The 17,293-nt window shown below is 47.9% G+C and overlaps 1 protein-coding gene and 1 pseudogene across 3 annotated transcripts in view; one reads left to right on the top strand and one right to left on the bottom strand.

The window, feature by feature from the left end:
* Positions 1–3,201: 3,201 nt before the first annotated feature.
* LOC144169210 (THAP domain-containing protein 1-like) lies at positions 3,202–8,793 on the bottom strand (annotated as a pseudogene). The gene is made up of 4 exons (XR_013322389.1): positions 8,662–8,793; positions 8,370–8,565; positions 7,688–7,798; positions 3,202–7,003 (listed from the first exon to the last, which is right to left on the bottom strand). The product of XR_013322389.1 is annotated as a THAP domain-containing protein 1-like (transcript).
* Positions 8,794–9,191: 398 nt separating this feature from the next.
* The window catches only part of LOC144169209 (aspartate--tRNA ligase, mitochondrial-like), a 59,340-nt gene continuing 51,238 nt past the window's right edge, over positions 9,192–17,293 (top strand). For both annotated transcript variants that reach the window (XM_077698250.1, XM_077698249.1), the window contains exons 1-2: positions 9,192–9,537; positions 11,661–11,860. In XM_077698250.1, the coding sequence (XP_077554376.1) occupies positions 9,423–9,537; positions 11,661–11,860 (315 nt within the window). In that variant the 5' untranslated portion in view covers positions 9,192–9,422. The remainder of the gene's footprint in view (positions 9,538–11,660; positions 11,861–17,293) is intronic.

The raw sequence follows: 17,293 nt of genomic DNA, 5'->3' as shown, positions 1-17,293 counted from the left end.
CGCATTTTTTTTTGTGGGTAAATAAAGTTGCTTTCAATTCCTTTCCCCCCTCCCTCCATTCCTGTATCCTTTGAAGTACCTCCCACGAAAGCATCACACGCTATAAGATGGGCCCTCAGCAGAGTACTCACCGTGCCATTCGATCCATCCGCGACAACCGACATGAGCCGCCAACCTCAGCACAGAGACCGCGCGACACGTGCTCGGCATCCCTGTCCATCCATGTGGGGCGACAGCATCAAGCTCCCAGTTTCCTCTGCCGGATGGCATTGTCGTGTGCGGCGACTGCAGCCCATGCTCTTCGTTCTGAACGCCCATGTATTTAACTTCGAACAAAACTCGCTGTACGAGTAACACTGCGACGTCACGCTCGTAGGGAGACAACTGGCGCAGTTCTGACAAGACCCGGCGACAAAGCAAAGCATCGGCGTCGTTCGCGTAAAGATCTGCGAACACGAGCCGGCGGCTGCTGTCCGCCCCCGTAAGATTTCCGGTTGCAGAAGTCGTTCGGGCGACTTCGGAACTGTTGGATTCGTCATTTCCGGTGCGGTGACCGCAAGCATCGTACGCCTCGTCAGAAGCCATGGAACAGCTGGGTTTGTTCTCGATACTGAACGATAAGAGCGACATCGGGTGAGTATGGGAATGTTGCATTGGTAAAATCAACATCATCGAATAATTATTTTTCCCGCAAGTAGCCCCAGCCTGGTATGTAGCAACGACACATTCCAGTGCAGCATGCGCACACCTGATAGTTTATGCTCCCACATAAGCAGTGTGTCAAAGTTCTCGGGGAGAAGTGGAAAATCAAATTTAGTTCGTAAACTGAACACCTCCACAGTTCTTTAAACTTATAGTCTCGGTAGAAAACTTTTATAGTTTCGGCCACCGCCATGAGCTATCTCGCTAAATATGAAGCCGTCATGCTGCTCTTTTTAATAAAACTCCATTATGTGCCCCGGGAAGCAAAACACCTTGCGTTGTGAGCCGCCGATGACCCGAAAATTTGGAGTGCATTCAACTCGGAAAGAAAGAAAACAAGTCGTGACAGAACATGACCGAAACCAAGCACGCGCTGTTACAGACAGGAGCGTTAGCAGCTATCCTACACCTATTTTTGTCTTTACTATGCTCGACACACGAAAATAATTTTTAAGGCACACTTAAGTCGCCTTACGTGCTTTGAATGCAACAGCGTTTTGGCTGCCCTGGACGATACCCCATATATCCATATCACTTGCATCATGTCAGTTTCAGGAAACTACGTACCAGATTTGGAGTCACTAGCACGGAGTTCCGAACCGCATACTACGACGATGACAGCTGCCTTCAAAAGTTCCCTGGCGACTCTCCGATTCCCGTAATTCCCATGTGGCTGCGACAACGCACCTACCCATTCACAATTTCTCTTGCACAAACTCAGGGATGATTGCAGTGGGTCCTCAAACATAACCGTTTGAACAAGATTTAGAGATCAGATGCAGTAAACACGGGAAGCGTGGATCTATTGCTCCAAGGAAAATTGTGCAGCGTACCCTCCTGAATATTGATTGATTGAAAAACCTTTATTAAGACAGGAAGACCAGAGGTCCGAGCGTGGGAAGGGAAGAAAGGTACCCTCCTGAATATGCAACTAAAACGGAGTTCCTCAACTTCTCGGACTGCTGTTAAATACAGAGCGCTACCAACTTTCTTCAAATCAACAGCGCGGCCTCTGCACGGCTACAGTGTTGAAATATACTTTTCCACTAAGCCAGGGTTTGCAGCCATAAGAGTCGGCCGATCCCTCACAACACGTACGCGCGGTATGTTACCAGGGCCACAGATAATCGTAAAATAGGAGCCGTTCTGTAAGTTGTTCGTCTCACCTTCGAACTTATCGTCTAAGCCCGTTGCGATGGCTCTGATGGCGTGGTCGCGTTGGTTCCTCTTTTATTAGGCCTATTCACCGTTGTCCGACAACAGGCCGCACTTGCTGCAAAGGCTGCTGAGCCAAGCTTCTTTTCCGAGCATCCACATGGCCGTTCTCTTCGCTGTTGCTGAGGGTCACGCGACAGTGTCCGCGGCTTCTAGTCCCTCAGTCCCCCAACTGCCCCGCATGTGGCTTGAAATTTGACACCATCATTCATACCACGTGGGCATGCAACAACGACCCCTTTCCACTCATCCGTACCACCGAGCAATGGGAGGCGGCGCTGGGTAGCTCCGACCCACAGATGCAAAAAAGTCTGACGGAACGGACTGCCTTGGTCACCGGCAAACTGCAACTACCGGTCACCGCCCCCTCCTAGCTACGTATCGCAATAAAGTTTATTTCTCTCTCTCTCTCTCTCTAGTCCCAGTGAGATCTCTTGGAGACTTGCGACAGCGGGAGAAACGTAGAGCTAGGCCTAATAAACGTGGGCTCCGCTGCTCGGAACTGTGGGCTCCACGTGAGGACGAGCATTCGTTAACCGCCTTCGGCAGCCACTCTACTAAACATCCGCACACGACGCCAGCGATGCCAACCGGTGGGCTCGCTCTGCTAAAGCGCGTGCTGTTCGCGGAAGGAAGACAACTCTTTTGTTGTTGTTGTTTATTAACTGTAGAGCACTTTAGGTGCTCGCCTTGTCGTCGTAGCTCGCTGCAATGCTCGATGTCAAGCGATGATGGACCCAAGTAGAGCATTGCGCACCATCGTAAAACGTCCCACACAGGCTTCGAAAAACAAGCGTTTCAAATAGGTATGATCGTTCGAAACTCGTGAACCGCTGGCGCTTGTCATACATCTCCCCGTTGTTTAGCGCGAAAAAAAAAAAAAAAAAACAACAACTGGAGGTACATATTTGAGGCAAAATATATGTAATTAACCGGCAGCACCCGCGTTCATTTAGTTTGGAACGCTCGTTGGGTTGGTTTTTACGATAGCAAGCGAAAAAAACCGGCCGACACGTGCGGGAGGAAAAGCAAGCACAAAAAAATTACACCATCTTCCCGTCAGGAACCATGAGGAGGATGCGAAGCATCATCAGGGTTCCGTGTAGGCTCCATTGTGTTGCCGTTATGTTGTTTCATTTATCGGAGCACGAATGGGAACGTGGTGTGAACCCCCATGTAGAGACAGAGAAATGTAGAGACAGCGAAGAGACCGACACCCGCGTTACCTGATCGAACACCTCCTGGTTCTCGTCTTTCTTTATTGCGTGCACACGCTTCCCCGCTGCCCGCCCTCTTCGTCCTCTTCTCTGGTTGAGCTGCGGCGCGTGGCACTTCCCGCCACAGCTTTCCCACGGGAAATTCAACATCCTCCTCGAAAGTTTTCAGTTCGTCGTTTCCGTTGACGTTCAGCTTCGCGTGCCTTCGTTGTATCAGTAGCTTCTTGACGTAGTTTGAATGAGTGAAGGACATATATAGGCGCGTTCGTAGCACATGCCACCGTCTCGGTTTGTAGCACAGTGGGAAGAGCCCCACGTACCTCCCGTTGCGGCCAGAGAATCGTGGGATCGAAGCCGGGCGTCGCCTATTTCTTTTTATAGTGGACTGCGCTGACGTCAGGCCAAACTCTGACGGGGCTGAAGAGACGCGCATGCGCAGTAGAGTGCGGACGGCGGACAACCACGACAACAAGGGAGGGAGGGACACAGCTAGCGTCACTAAATAAAGGTTTTAGACACAGCCACTAGTCCTTCACTCTGACACAGCCCAGAGCATGAGATGCTTCGCATCTAAAAGAACAGAACCCTGCCGGCGCTGTTTGAGGCAGGGGGTGCTAGAGCACTGCGGAGACGGGAAATTTGAGTTGCATTGGGTGGGAGCAGTGAGAGGATAACGGCGCTACAGCTTTATGGCGAATCACTGCTCTGTACTTCTGGCAGCTTTCACGTTGAGTGGAACGGCTTTAATATTTTTTCCTCCGGAGTGGGGCGAAACGTGTAGTAGAATGCAAGGCCAGCTTGCGCCGTGGTCGTAACACCGTAGAGAAGAAAATACCATGGAGTAATAAAAAAAAGAAAAAAAGAATCACTTTTAATGTGTAGCATTCTTTGCCGAGTACCCCCTAGCCAGCTAACGCCCAACATTTCCACAAAAATGCAGATTTTGAGGACGTCCCAACTGTAATGGCTATAATGGCGTGAAGGGAGATAATTGGGCGAACAGAATTGGTCGAAAGACAAAAATCCGAAAACGGCGAACAGTGTAACGCCCTTCATTTACACAAAAATTCAAGGAAGCTGCACTCACGCGCAGGACGATGCAGCCCCGCGTGGTGGGCGGGAATGTGAATGCCGAAAAAGTACGCCATGGGGAAAGAGGCTAGAACCACTGATCTCCACTAGGGTTGCTGGATGGCGCTTCGCCGCTGTCGCGGCCGGGCGCACGCACGGCCACCGGAAGTTCAACGGCTCGTCCCGGAAGTCGGGCGTCTGCTACGCTTTTCAACCGCCGATAAGCATCCCCATTGGCGCGTTTTGGCATTTTGTTCTCACTTTATTGCATTTTGGCGATAAACATCGCGTTCAGATCGCAACTTGTGCTATATCGAAACATGCGACGTTAATATGAACCAGAATTTAATTGCGAAGGAGAACGAAAATGTCATTGGGTCTTGGTTTGAGAGGAGACGACGCAGCTCGAACGGGATTTATGCTGGCGAGTGGACTATATGATTCGTGTTAAGATGCACGTCTTACAATAAATGAACAGTCGTGAAGGGACTTGTATTAGTCGAAAACAATACATTAACAGCCGTGAAAGGACTTGGATTATCCGAAAATCAACAAGCCAAGCGAGTTCGATATCAACGCGGAGGAAGCAGCCTGAAACAGAAGAACCGATTTGAGGTTTGCTACGTGCAGACAAAAAAAAAACCTGAAAATGACTGTGAACTGTTTCATTCGGATTGAGAGGCCTGCAATTGTACGAAAAAATCAACAATTACTCAGAACGTGTGTGCACATGTCCTTGTTACTGACAACGCAGTGCCCGGAGATGGTTGGCAATAGTGCATGCACGTTATTTTTAATTATTCTTCCCGCCTCGTCGCTGGAAAAAAAAACAGGCATACATGCACAAAGATGAATTTTGCGTGTTTATTGCACTGGAAGAATCTAAGAACTGCGATAGATAAGACCGTTTCAATGCATTTTATAGTAGTTGAAAATTAAAAAAGAAATGCAGTTTCTTGCAAATGTTGAGTTCATAGATTTTCATGCAGCACTTAAGTCACACAATTATTGTCACATATGAAATGATTGCAATAACGTGAAGATTAGATCCCATGTTCCGGCAGTTCATGACCGAGTTAGTTTGAGCTCATCGTTGGAGCAAAGCTGACTGCTCACGTACAGTATGCTCATCTTGTCAAGAGATTCACAGTTCCCTCGCCCACCCTTCACCTGGTTCTGTGTGACTAGTCGCTTGTATGCAGCCACAAATTGAGAGACTGTGGGATTGTTATTCCAGCCCCCTTTAGAACGCACAGCGGCAAAGAAGAGTTCGATGTGATCTTGTGAGAGTTTGTAAGTAAGAAAGTAACTGAGCGGAGAATTGTCCGAGAGGAGGAGTGCGGATGCCAGACCGATGACACTTTCAATGGTCACGAGAAATCCTAGAAATGGAGTTTTTCTGGGCGTACTGAAAATGGGAACACCTGATCCGTCAGTGAGCCCCCTAATGTACTGCTTGGCTTCTTCGAAGAAGTTCATCCAGGTTCCCTTGTTGCTAGGTCGGAGCGGAGCTTTGAAACCCTTGGCCACTGGATTGCATGAATTCAGAAAATCAAACAGTTTATCAAACATACAAATAAATTTCACAGTTCCTTCTGAATTTTTGAACTGTGGGAGTTCTAAGTCTTCACGACAAAAATCTATGGCGTCAGCCACACTAGCGCTTAAAGTCTGGACAGCAAGGTTGACTTTCATCTTTTGTTTCTGCCACTGAATGTGTGCAGCTCGTAGTTTTGTTGCAGCATGCAGGCCTTCTTTTTCTTGAAGGTCTTGTAGCTGCACAATGTAGTGCCAGCTCACCGATGCGCCTGATGCGTCCCTGAGGCATCCAAGAGCAGAAAGAGCATTTCTAACTAACTTTACCATGTGGCATGCATCTAAAAAGCAGTACACCTTGTCTTGTGTTACAGGGTGAGGGAATGATGTTGACATCGCTGATGCTTCTTCAACGGAGGCCCCCAGGTCTTTGAACATTGTAAAATTACAACGGAGGCCATCACATGTCAATGATGTCACGTGCACTCCTGTCTCATGCAACTTCGTCAGACAAAGCTTCACAATGTTCGCACGCTCTTTTCCTGAAAGACCATTGATCAAAAAATAGCCACACGGTACCTTCCAGTGGGAGTCCAGAGATACGAGCATAAAAACAAGGGCTTCAGACGCCACTGCATTACTATCATCGTCTATTTCATTGCCAATATCCACGTAGCCTCGAAATTTTTTGCCATCCCATTCAAGGTGCTTTCTAATGGCCATTTCATCAACAACAAGGTTGCAGAGAAGCTGTTTGTTATTCGTCTTGGCCTCATTGGCTTTTGCTCGGATGGCGTTCATTGCTTCGCCTGTGAATCCAGGTTCTCCGTTAATGGAACTATACCACTTAGTTATAGTTGATGGATGTGGCAAGGCACATTAAAATGTCTCTCTGACATAGTTATCTTTGTCGAGTAAAACTGTACATACGCAGTGCAGGAGAATATTTGTCTCGGCTTAGCTTAGCAGACAACTTCTCGCCTTCAGTGGATGTTTGCTTGAACAAACGTTTCGTAACTTCCAAGGGAATCCCCGTGAAGCACCTTTCAAGCATTGCCGAGGCATCTTCTGAAATAGAGCTGCTTGTGCTTGAGGTCATCAATTATTTCATTAAATGAGTTGACCTTCCTTCTTAACCGGCGTTCTCGTTCAAGGCTGAGTTTCAGCTTTCTTTTCACTGTAGCTGCTGAATCTGTGCAAGCATCCAGTTTCCTCTTTAGTGTTTTTGGCGTGTCAAGGACCGCATAGTTGTGCTCGCCGACCTGAAAACAAAACACTGAAAGTTAAAGCTGTTGAAAGAGACACATTTCACGAAAACCACTCATCATATGACAGTCTTAGTAAAGCAGGCATCTGTTAGTAGCTTACGTGGTTTAACGCAGAAACTAAGCAACCAGGTGCACAGTGGAGTTTAGAAATTACCATTCATTTACCGGTGCACTCGAAAAATGCCACATCAGACAGGAATTTTATTATTTTCCCTGGATTAGTAAAACTGGTGCTGCAGCCATGAAAAAAGCAATGTTCTGCTCAGCCGCACGCTTAAGGCACTGGGCAAGCATAGCGAGTCTCACCGATTCCTGCCGCCATATTTAATGTCCATATAAATGGGTGAGACGTTCTATACCGCAGTGTATATACTACAAATAGCAAAAAATTAGTTATTCTCAGATTAAAAAACCTGGCTGTATTATTTTGCTCATACACACTTCTATATATATATATACAAGGCAGTGTTTAAGAGTTGTGGGTAGATGAGAAGCATGACTGCTAACTTGATTCAAATTGGATGCTAGCTTTGGTGTGCATAATGTATACAAAGCTATCGTGTTGGTTACCACAAGACTGCAAGAATGTGGCCTGACTAACACTGGACTAATCACATTAAACCGAGGACCGACCGAGCAGCTGCACTGGGGCAGCGTAATATGAAAAAGGCAACTTGCATAGGCTGAGTTCTCTTGCGTCGCTGTTGGAGTGCTGTCGTTTGGCTGTTCCACTGGGGTCGCATCCACGATGGCAGTTCTCAGCTTAGGTGGCTTCCTCCCAGCAGTCCTCTGAAACGGCCGTGGTTCATTCACAGTTATGCTTAGTTATTACTGCGAGTGCAAAATGGTGTAAGTAAAAAAATATGCTGGCGTCAAGCATATTATAACAGTCTAGCAGTTTGGGAATTATACCACTAGCATCTTAGACAGCTATTATAGCACCACTGAGATGCAGATACAAGCATTTCAAAAACTGAAAGAAAAAATTGGGTACTTAAAATTCAAGACCTCGCGCTTTGTAACGTAATGGAAATGTTTTTTCCAATTACGTTTTATTGCTTACATTACATGGTTTTCGGAGTAAGTTTGCAAAACAATTCTTCCTCAACCACAGCTTTTCACAGCTCCATGTAGATTTTATTGTGCTCCGAGCTAATTTGTAGGGCGTCATTTTTAAAGCGACTCTGGAAATATACTACGAAAGAAGGTAGCGCCCATTCAGGCGATTTCAGTGTCTAAAAAACGTAGCATCAGCTGCAGGGGAAATTATACGAACGCTAAACGAGCGAACGGCGATGATCGAACAGTATTCTTTTTTTTTCAAGGCCGCTATAGCATAATGCCAAGCTATGTACTATACCTTTTCCAGATGCTTCGGGAAAGAAAACAACGTGGGCACGGCGTCAGGCTGTAGCCGAGTTCGTGCCCCCGTTCTGTCAAAGCAGTTGTCAGTGAAGTGGTCACTGCAGAGCCTGCTGCCTGGGGATGGAGTCCATTTGTCCCTTCTTAAGTTTGCCACCCAATGCTGGTATAAATCGGGCTTAGAGCGAGGGAATCTGCGTAACAAGAGCCACAGCTTAAAAACGAAACTTATATGACATTTGCGTTTCGCTGCGTATCACGCACGTCGTACAGAATATTGCAATACCTACAAGTGGAACGTCTTCCCAGACGACTTTTCTGGTCTGCTTGTGCAGTTGACGGCGCAGCAAGCAGGCATTTTTGGCAGAATGCGCGCGAAACCAGCCCATACGTAGCATGCGCTATGCTGGAACGGCGGCAATTTGCCCGACTTCCGGGACGAGCGCTAGAACTTCCGGCGGCCGCGCGCCGGAGAGCTCGAAGCGCCATCCAGCAACCCTAGTGGAGATCAGTGGCTAGAACAGCTCGAAATGGCACTCGTCGGTACCACTGTGGGAAGGAAGCTGCGAAAGCGGCCCGATGAGACCAACATCGAAGTTCAACAGAAAGCTTGACAGCATAACAAGAAAAAAGACCACTTAGATTTTGCCTTTTCAATTCTTGGTTTCGGTTTCGGTTTTACATTGCTGCAGTATTGCATTTGAAGAAATATTTAGATAGTAAAAATAAATAAATACAAGCACAATATATTAGCCAATTGCAAAATGTTATTGCAGCGTTTTTGTTTCGAAACCAAACCATCGCTGGTTGTCATCGACAACAAAACATGGCGGCCTCCATGCGTTGTTTTTGGGCATGTTTCGGCGTCTTCGAGCGGTGGTCGTCTGCACTACGCTCTTCTTGATCTAGCGAATTGCTACCTCAGGTTATAGTTCTAAGAATGCACGCACTAATTTCCTTAATGTTGCGAAGATGTCGAGTGTAAAGCCTTGAGAGTAGCGAGTGTGCCCGCGAGCGGTTGACATTGCCCGTCATACCCTGTGAACGGACGATGCTGCAGTCACTGCGAGAGTCGGTGCTTCTTTTCGGGGCATTTAGAAAATGTCAGAATGTATGCAGGGCGGTTGCGTACACTACAATGCGCGCTTACTGTGCATCATCTTCAGGTAGGGGGCCGTGTTATTTGTAAGTGGGTACAATGTGTGCTTACTTTCGTGTCGGTGTGTACCTTCGACAGAGTTCATATTGAATAACTCTGTACTCGCTGAGGGTGCCTGTTCTTCGCCCATGAGAATGAAGAGAAGCGTGGAAATGCTGTTAGTATCATTAGTGAAAGGAACGAAATTTGTGCTTATGTGTTGTGAGGCCAAAGGTACACGACTGCACCGTGTCTGAATGAGGACCGTGGTCATTCTTGTCACCATACGACAGTTCCAATTTGTTAAGCAATACATCGTTCTATTATTTCGTAGATAATCTCCGCGTGGGCATGTGCTGTGTGTAGGTGTGGACTAAGGGCAGTTTTATTTCGATTTCCCGCAGTGATTGCTTGCGGGGTAGGGGGAAGGCTTACCTAAACGCTTTTATCAGGGGAGATAGCAGTATAAACACTTTGCCACGCGGTGACACTAGTCTGGAGTCGGACATGAGTTTTCTTTTTGGATATGATGAGAGGAAAGCCCGTGAGTCACGTTGCATTCGCCTGACAACAATTTTACTTCATTTAGCGACAGTCTGTTCTAGCCGTAGCTAGATTAACAAGCACCTGTACATCTGGATTAACACTAATTTAGATTTATATTAATCTAGATCTCTGATCTATATTAACACCTCTACAGATTAACACCTTTGTCCTCTACAGAGGACACTTCACTGCATTGGGATGCACACCCTTCACTGCAACAGCATTTGTATCCCAGTGCCTAGAACGCAGTAAGTTCTCGGGCGGTGTGCTACATTTCTATCAATGCATCAGTGGGTAATTTCTATCAATTCTTGTCCTGTCACCGTATGACGATGCAGATTCCTCTAGTAATTAGAAGAGAATACAAATTCGACTTTTTTCTTTGTTTTATTGCTTCCTTCTCCCTGAACCTGTTTTTGTAATGCAAAACGTACTTTTGAGCACATATTGTCGACCTGCTGAGAGTTTTTCTCTGGATATGCTGCCTCTCTATCACATGGGTCTTTCTTTCTCTGCGTTCACTATGATGTCTCAAGTGCTGCACCAACTAATCACGAGTTCACGGGGTAGTTTCCTAACCACAGTGGCGGTTTGTCTGATGGAGGTGAGAAGCAAAAACATTTGTGTTTGTGGCAGTTTGACGGCTGTGTAAGAACTCTACAGTGGTCTAAATTGATTTGCACCCCTCCACTATGGTGCCCACCATTGGCACAAGTGTAGCTTTAATGCGTAGAACCCAAACGTCAATGTTTAATTTGATTTGATTGATTATGGGGTTTAACAAGCCGAAGCTACACCTGGTCTGGGAGGCGCACCGTAGTGAAGGGCTCCGGATTAATCTTGACCGCCTGAGGATATTTAACGTGCGCTGAAATCTCATTAAACAAAGCTGCCGGGCAAGTTGGTACATTATGATTGAAAAATCGAGTGAGACTTGCACAACTACACGAGGATAAACATTGAGACAAATGCTCACTTGGAACTAGTATTTATTTGGAATATCTTGTCATATTTATAGCCGGTATTGATTAAAAAGTTTAGCTGTCACTTTCTTAGTTTGGCAACACTGAATTGGCCACAAACATGGCTGAAGCGCCACGGACATGGCGCGGCTTGTGCCACTGCGGCTGCAAGCCGAAGAAAAATATAACACCGGCGTGCGTCGTCTGCTTCGTTTCAACCCGATTCTCAACGGTGGTGTCAACAGAGTTGTTGTTGGAGTCGAGGCATTACTTTGCGTTTGGCGGGCTAGAGCTTGGAATGTCCAACCCATATCATGCGCTTAGCACGGACAAGTACCGCCATCCCGCGGAGCCCGACGTAACCAGCGACGGCGCACTCGCATGGTTGCCTGCATGCGTGCCTCGCCAGTGAATACAGGCTATACAGGTATTATCACTCGGAGCCTGTACGCTGGAATACACTGTGCCGAAATCTCAACAAGTGGGTGCTTTTGCTTTTTGCCTCCATCCTAAAAGCAGCCACCGTGGCCGGGATAACAGCCATATCCTTGTGCTCAGCAGCACAACACATTAACCACAGAGCCACCGTGGCGGGCAAAGGTTGATGGTTTAACTTTGTGTTCTTCTTCTTGTCACCTTGCAGCGCCGACAAAGGGGGAGAAGGGCGTTGCTGAGCTGAGGAATGCCTTCTCGTGGCGCACGCACTCGTGCGGGGAGCTGCGGCCTCGGCACGTGGGGCAGGCCGTGACGCTGTGTGGCTGGCTGGCCTTCAAGCGCATGGACCGGTTCCTGTTGCTCAGGGACGCCTATGGCATCACCCAGGTCCTGCTGCCCGACCAGGGGGTGAGGAGTGCTCTCGCATGCTGCTTCATCTGAGAGATTTACTAGGGGACATGCATCCCGAGTGGGCATACTGGGTGGGAGTAATTCCTGTCGTGTGTGCTGAATCACGGGCTCGGTCGGATAAGTGAAGCACTCACTGATGTGCTGTAATTTATTCCCAGGTGCCATTAGAAGCATCATAAAGGCTGCGACGGGAAAATTTGACATTCACGTGAAATGCAGCCATGCAGCTACAAATGAAGCCCCATTCTGTTTCCCTGTGGCATTGTGGGTGTGGTACTTATGCAATGCCATCTACTGGTTCACTTGGAACAGTTCTTTTATTCTTTTGGGCTATTGCTAAAGGGATTCTGCTGTTCACCCCCAGTAGCCGAGGGGTTGAATCACAGGATTTAATGTCAACGACAAGGGTTAGAGCCCCAGTAGTACTAGTTTTTTTTCCCTAAGGACAAGTAAAGTTTTTTTCTATGAAATGCACCCTTAGGTCAATTTTACACATTCTTTTCGTAAATAGGCATGGTTTGGTATGTTTTAGGTCGGTTTAGGAGCAGTGTGGGGCGTATCAACATGTTTCATTGGTGTTCTGCATTGCACCAGAACTGTCGGGCTTGCTGGGAACGGAATTTCACCCAAATGAAAGCTACACAGTAATCTGAGGAACTTGGAGATAAAGAAAGATTTGCCCTGATCCAGTGAGCTTATCTGGGATGAGGCGGGACTTTTCTCCAAGTGCAAAGTTCCTGAGAAAGCTTCTTTGTACCCATATAGCTGCATTACTGGTGGATGTCGAATTTCTCCTCGCAAAAACTTACTCCAGTGCAGGTATTTCCCCTAAATTGGTCAATTAACATATAAGGGACTGCGCTGCTGATTTGAAAAACGCGCGTCGTCATTGTCTGGCATAGAAAATGGAGGACGCAGGTACAAAGACTGAAAACACTTCCAAAATTGTTGGAGTTTGCGCCAAAGTGCATTCATGGATTTCAATGAGCTTACCCAGTTTGAATGGAATGGATGACTTTATTACAGGAGGAGGCCAATAGGCCCTGGTGTGGGGCACGGGGAAAAGGGGAGGGGAAGATTGTTCATATAAAGTCTGCACTGCACTGTGAGCGTTCACTTAGCACGATATGCACAGGTGAAGTTGTGACGAGGGCACTCTACAACGACCATGATTGGGGTATCCAAAAGGAGCCGTTCAGGAGCCACAAGGGGTGTGTTTGGGGGTACATCTAGAGAGAGGGTGAACGATCCGCCATCATACTACTTTATAGAGACCTGTTTTGAGACCGAATTCTGTAATCTTCTGTAAAATTTGGGGGTTGTTTCTGACGTGTTGGACATGTTCTTCAGAAGTCGTCGGGCGTACGTGCGTCGTAAGGAACTGGTCGCGGTCAGTCGAGTAAGCTGAACAAGCCCAGATGAGGTGGAAAAGATTCGGTGTATTGTTGCTGCCACAGTAGGGGCACCGAGGACTAGCAAGGTGCCTAGTATGCGTTGTCCATTTGGAGATGATGTCCGGAGTGTAGGCCGAGTCAGCGTAGACTTTATTAGCGAAAATTTCTCCTGTTCTTGGCAGGGACTGCAGAGGAGCAAGAAAACCAGGTGGTGAGGCGTCGGCAAGCTGTTGCCGGCTGAGGTTCTTAATTCGACGGTATTTTTGCTGCCAGTCTATTTCGCATGCCTGTTGGGGCTCAGGTCTTCCTTGGATGGACACGGGAACCATGGGAGGATTGCGTAAACACTTCCGGGCAGCATTATGCGCCGAATGGTTTCCGTCTGCTCCATATGTGTGAGCAGGAGTCCAGACCAGGCGTATTTTGAACCCTTCGTGAGTGAGGTCACGAATTTTGTAAAGAATGTTGGTGGCCGTAGAATTGGGCGAGAAGGACCTGTTCAGTTCCCGTAGAGCGACACGGGAGTCACTGATGACACGGAACTTGTTGGTGGTGATAAATGAGGTCGCACTTTGTATGGCCTGAATGGCGCCGAGGATTCCTAAAAGTTCGGCTTCATCAGTGAGACCGTATGTGTTTGTTATATTGCGAGAGCCAATAAGCTGGGGGATGTCAGGGCAGGTCCAGGCCACCGCTGCTGTTGTTCCGTTGATGGATGCGTCGGTAAAAATGTCTATTTCATCTGGAGCTTTGTCGTTGGCGAGAGTGCGGACATATTGTTCCCGCACGGCGCGGTTACAGCGAGAAATGGGTCGGCGCCTGAGGTGGCCCAGGGCGGGTCGCTCCCAGGGTGGAATAGCAGGTGGAAAAGTGTCAGCATTAAAAGTACTGTTTAATGTGTCCCACTTCAAAATAGATTGTCCTTGAGGCACGTGTTCAAGGTGCTTCTGAAAGCGGAGTGTCGTCTCCTCTACCAGGTTAGCGATGGGGGGAAGCCAAACTGCTTCCGACAGTACGTCTGTTTTGGTATGGAGTGGAAGCCCCGAGATGGTACGGATTAGATGTCTGTTGAGGATGTTCAGCTCGTTTAAAAATGGCGGGGATGCAATTCATAAACGGGGAACCCGTACGTCAGTCGTCCGTGCGCAACGGCACGAGCAAGCATGAGACATGCATTCTGACGTGATCCGCCATATTTTCCAGAGATGCGAGTTATTAAGTGTAATGTGGAGCGCCAAGTTGTTCTTAAATGGCGAATCCACGCAGCAGGACTATTACAGCTGCTTATCTGCAACCCCAGGAGCTTAATAATGCCATTTTTAGGGGTAATAACCTTGTTGGCCACTTGAAGTTCGATGGTTTGATCCGGGTTCGTCGCGCGCTTGCCGTCCACGCTGAGGAATTCTGTCTTATTAGGAGATAATTGCAGATTGAATGTAGTGAGGGTGCACTCCAAGCTGAACACAGCAGCTTGAAGCTCAATTTGCATACCTTCCTTGGATTCATAGTCGGCAGCTTCTGTCCACACCGTATGGGTACGAGCTAGTTGGTACTCCATCTAAACACCGTATAGCGCAGTAGGCAAGACACAGGACGAAGGGGACACGGACGAGCGCTAACTTACAACTGAATTTTATTAACAACACGAAAACATATAAATAGGAAAGATTATCACGCTCATGTGATCACGAAAGGTTGCGAAGCCACCTCGTCATGCAGGCATAATCAGCAGCGTCCATCCAAGAAAGCCAGCTCCTTCGAGGTCAAACATATGGACGTCGTGCTTACGCAGTCACCAATCTTCTGCATTTCCGCTGCTTCGATAATCTCCCGCGTGCGCTGATCAGAGTCTCGAAATAGCACAGTGCATGCATCGAACAAGGGTTCACATCTTTGCCAAGCCTTTTCGGGTCATAGTGTCTGAAAGACACACTTGGCAAAGATGCATGGCGAGGTTCCTCCAGCGCAACCTGGGGGTGTTGAAAATGGATGACCCTTTTGACACAAAAAACTCTGAGCAAGTAATAGATTTTCTTATGAAGAATTCAGGAGAGGGCTTCAAAGCTTTTTCAGTAGACGTTAAAGACCTCTATTACTCTCTCCCCCATGACCTGATGCTATCGAGTGTTGAAGAGGCGATCCTCGGGTTTGGCCCAGTGCGGTTTTCCAATGAATGTGGTGTCTCTGTTCAGGGGTTTTTGGAGCTGTTGGATTTGTACCTGAAGTCAACGTATGTGCAATGGAACGGGGGTACTTACATACAGAAGAAAGGGGTGTGTATTGGGTCCTGCGTTGCTCCGGCACTAAGTAACCTCGTCATGGCCCATTTGGACAGGATTGTTGCAGACAAGTTGAAAGGCACATGTGTGATAAAAGTGTTTCGCTATGTCGACGATTTTTTGGTGGTACTGAAGAGTAACGTGAGAGCCTTTCATCAGGACGTGGCAAGCACTCTGGGGATTTTTAAGAATGCCTCAGGCCACTTGAGGTTACTCACGAGATGCCTCAACAACCACCTCCTGAAGTTTTTGGATTTATGCCTGAAATTCTCACCATCCCATGTGTGTTGGCGTTACGAACCCCGAAGCAAAAAACCCATATTACCGTTTGCGTCTGCGCATACGAAGCTCGTAAAGAGAGGCATTGCCAGTACATGTCTGACAAATGCGCTTAAGAAATCATGCTATCACCTCTCGGACAGCAGTTTTCACGCGCAAGTATGTCGCCTCACCTCAGCAGGTTACCCTGAGAATCTGATCGTGGCAGTGGCTGACTCCATCCGTAGGAAAGAAAAACGAGCGCAGACTGATCCGAGACAGGACGGCGATCAGGTGGCTGAAAAGGACCAACAGGTAGCGGTCATCCCGTACATGCACGGCCTATCACACAACCTGAAAAGGATTGGTGGTAAGGCCGGCGTGAAAGTTGTCATGTCCGCCCCTGAGAAGCTGTCCAGTCTCTGCAGCAGAACGTGCCCCGTGAGGAAGGGAAAGACTAAATGCTCCGTCAACCACAAAAACTAGTACGTGCATTGCGCGGAAGGTGTTGTCTACAAGTTACCCCTCTCCTGTAAAAGAGCGTACATTGGTCAAACGGGTCGATGCCTGAACACGCGCCTGCGGGAGCACCACAACAAAGTGCAGAAAGGAAAGGAGGGCAATCTGGCAATTCATTGCCACGAATGCGGCGAGTGTGAACCCTTGTTCGATGCATGCACTGTGCTATTTCGAGACTCTGATCAGCGCACGCGGGAGATTATCGAAGCAGCGGAAATGCAGAAGATTGGTGACTGCGTAAGCACGACGTCCATATCTTTGACCTCGAAGGAGCTGGCTTTCTTGGATGGACGCTGCTGATTATGCCTGCATGACGAGGTGGCTTCGCAACCTTTTGTGATCACATGAGCGTGATAATCTTTCCTATTTATATGTTTTCGTGTTGTTAATAAAATTCAGTTGTAAGTTAGCGCTCGTCCGTGTCCCCTTCGTCCTGTGTCTTGCCTACTGCGCTATACGGTGTTTAGTTCTGTCCACACGACGATATCATCTGCATACATGGCGAACCGTGCAGCAGAGTCTGTTTCGAGTGTGCGAGCAACGCGGTTCATAGCCAGGTTGAATAGTAGAGGTCCAAGAATCGAGCCTTGAGGAACGCCTCTGTCAAGGTAGTAGGTTGTGGGCGTTGCGTCCCGCGGGTTGAGACGAATGGGTCGGTGCTCTAGAAAGCAACGAACCCATTTCTGCGCCTTTTTACTGGGGAAGGCAGCGGCCAATTCTCGGAGTATGCCCTCTTGGCTGACGTTGTCGAAAGCCTTGTGAATATCGAGAGCGACGATGTAGTCAGGAGTACTCTTGCGGGATGTTCGGTTCACTACTCGACGGAGAAGCCAAAGATAGTCGTGCGTTCCCAAATTAGGGCGGAAGCCAGTTAAGGCCGGGTGAAACCAACCAGTCGTCTCGAGATAATGTTGAAGCCTGTTATTGATCATTCGCTCTATTAATTTGCATAGGACAGGGGTTAATGCAATAGGCCTAAG

Source organism: Haemaphysalis longicornis, unplaced genomic scaffold (genome assembly GCF_048455015.1).
Source record: "Haemaphysalis longicornis isolate Haplotype H1 unplaced genomic scaffold, Haemaphysalis longicornis Haplotype H1 scaffold_2, whole genome shotgun sequence".
NCBI classification, from domain to species: Eukaryota; Metazoa; Arthropoda; class Arachnida; order Ixodida; family Ixodidae; genus Haemaphysalis; species Haemaphysalis longicornis.
The sequence above is the reverse complement of the archived record's forward strand: the minus strand, read 5'-3'. Positions and strand labels throughout refer to the sequence as shown.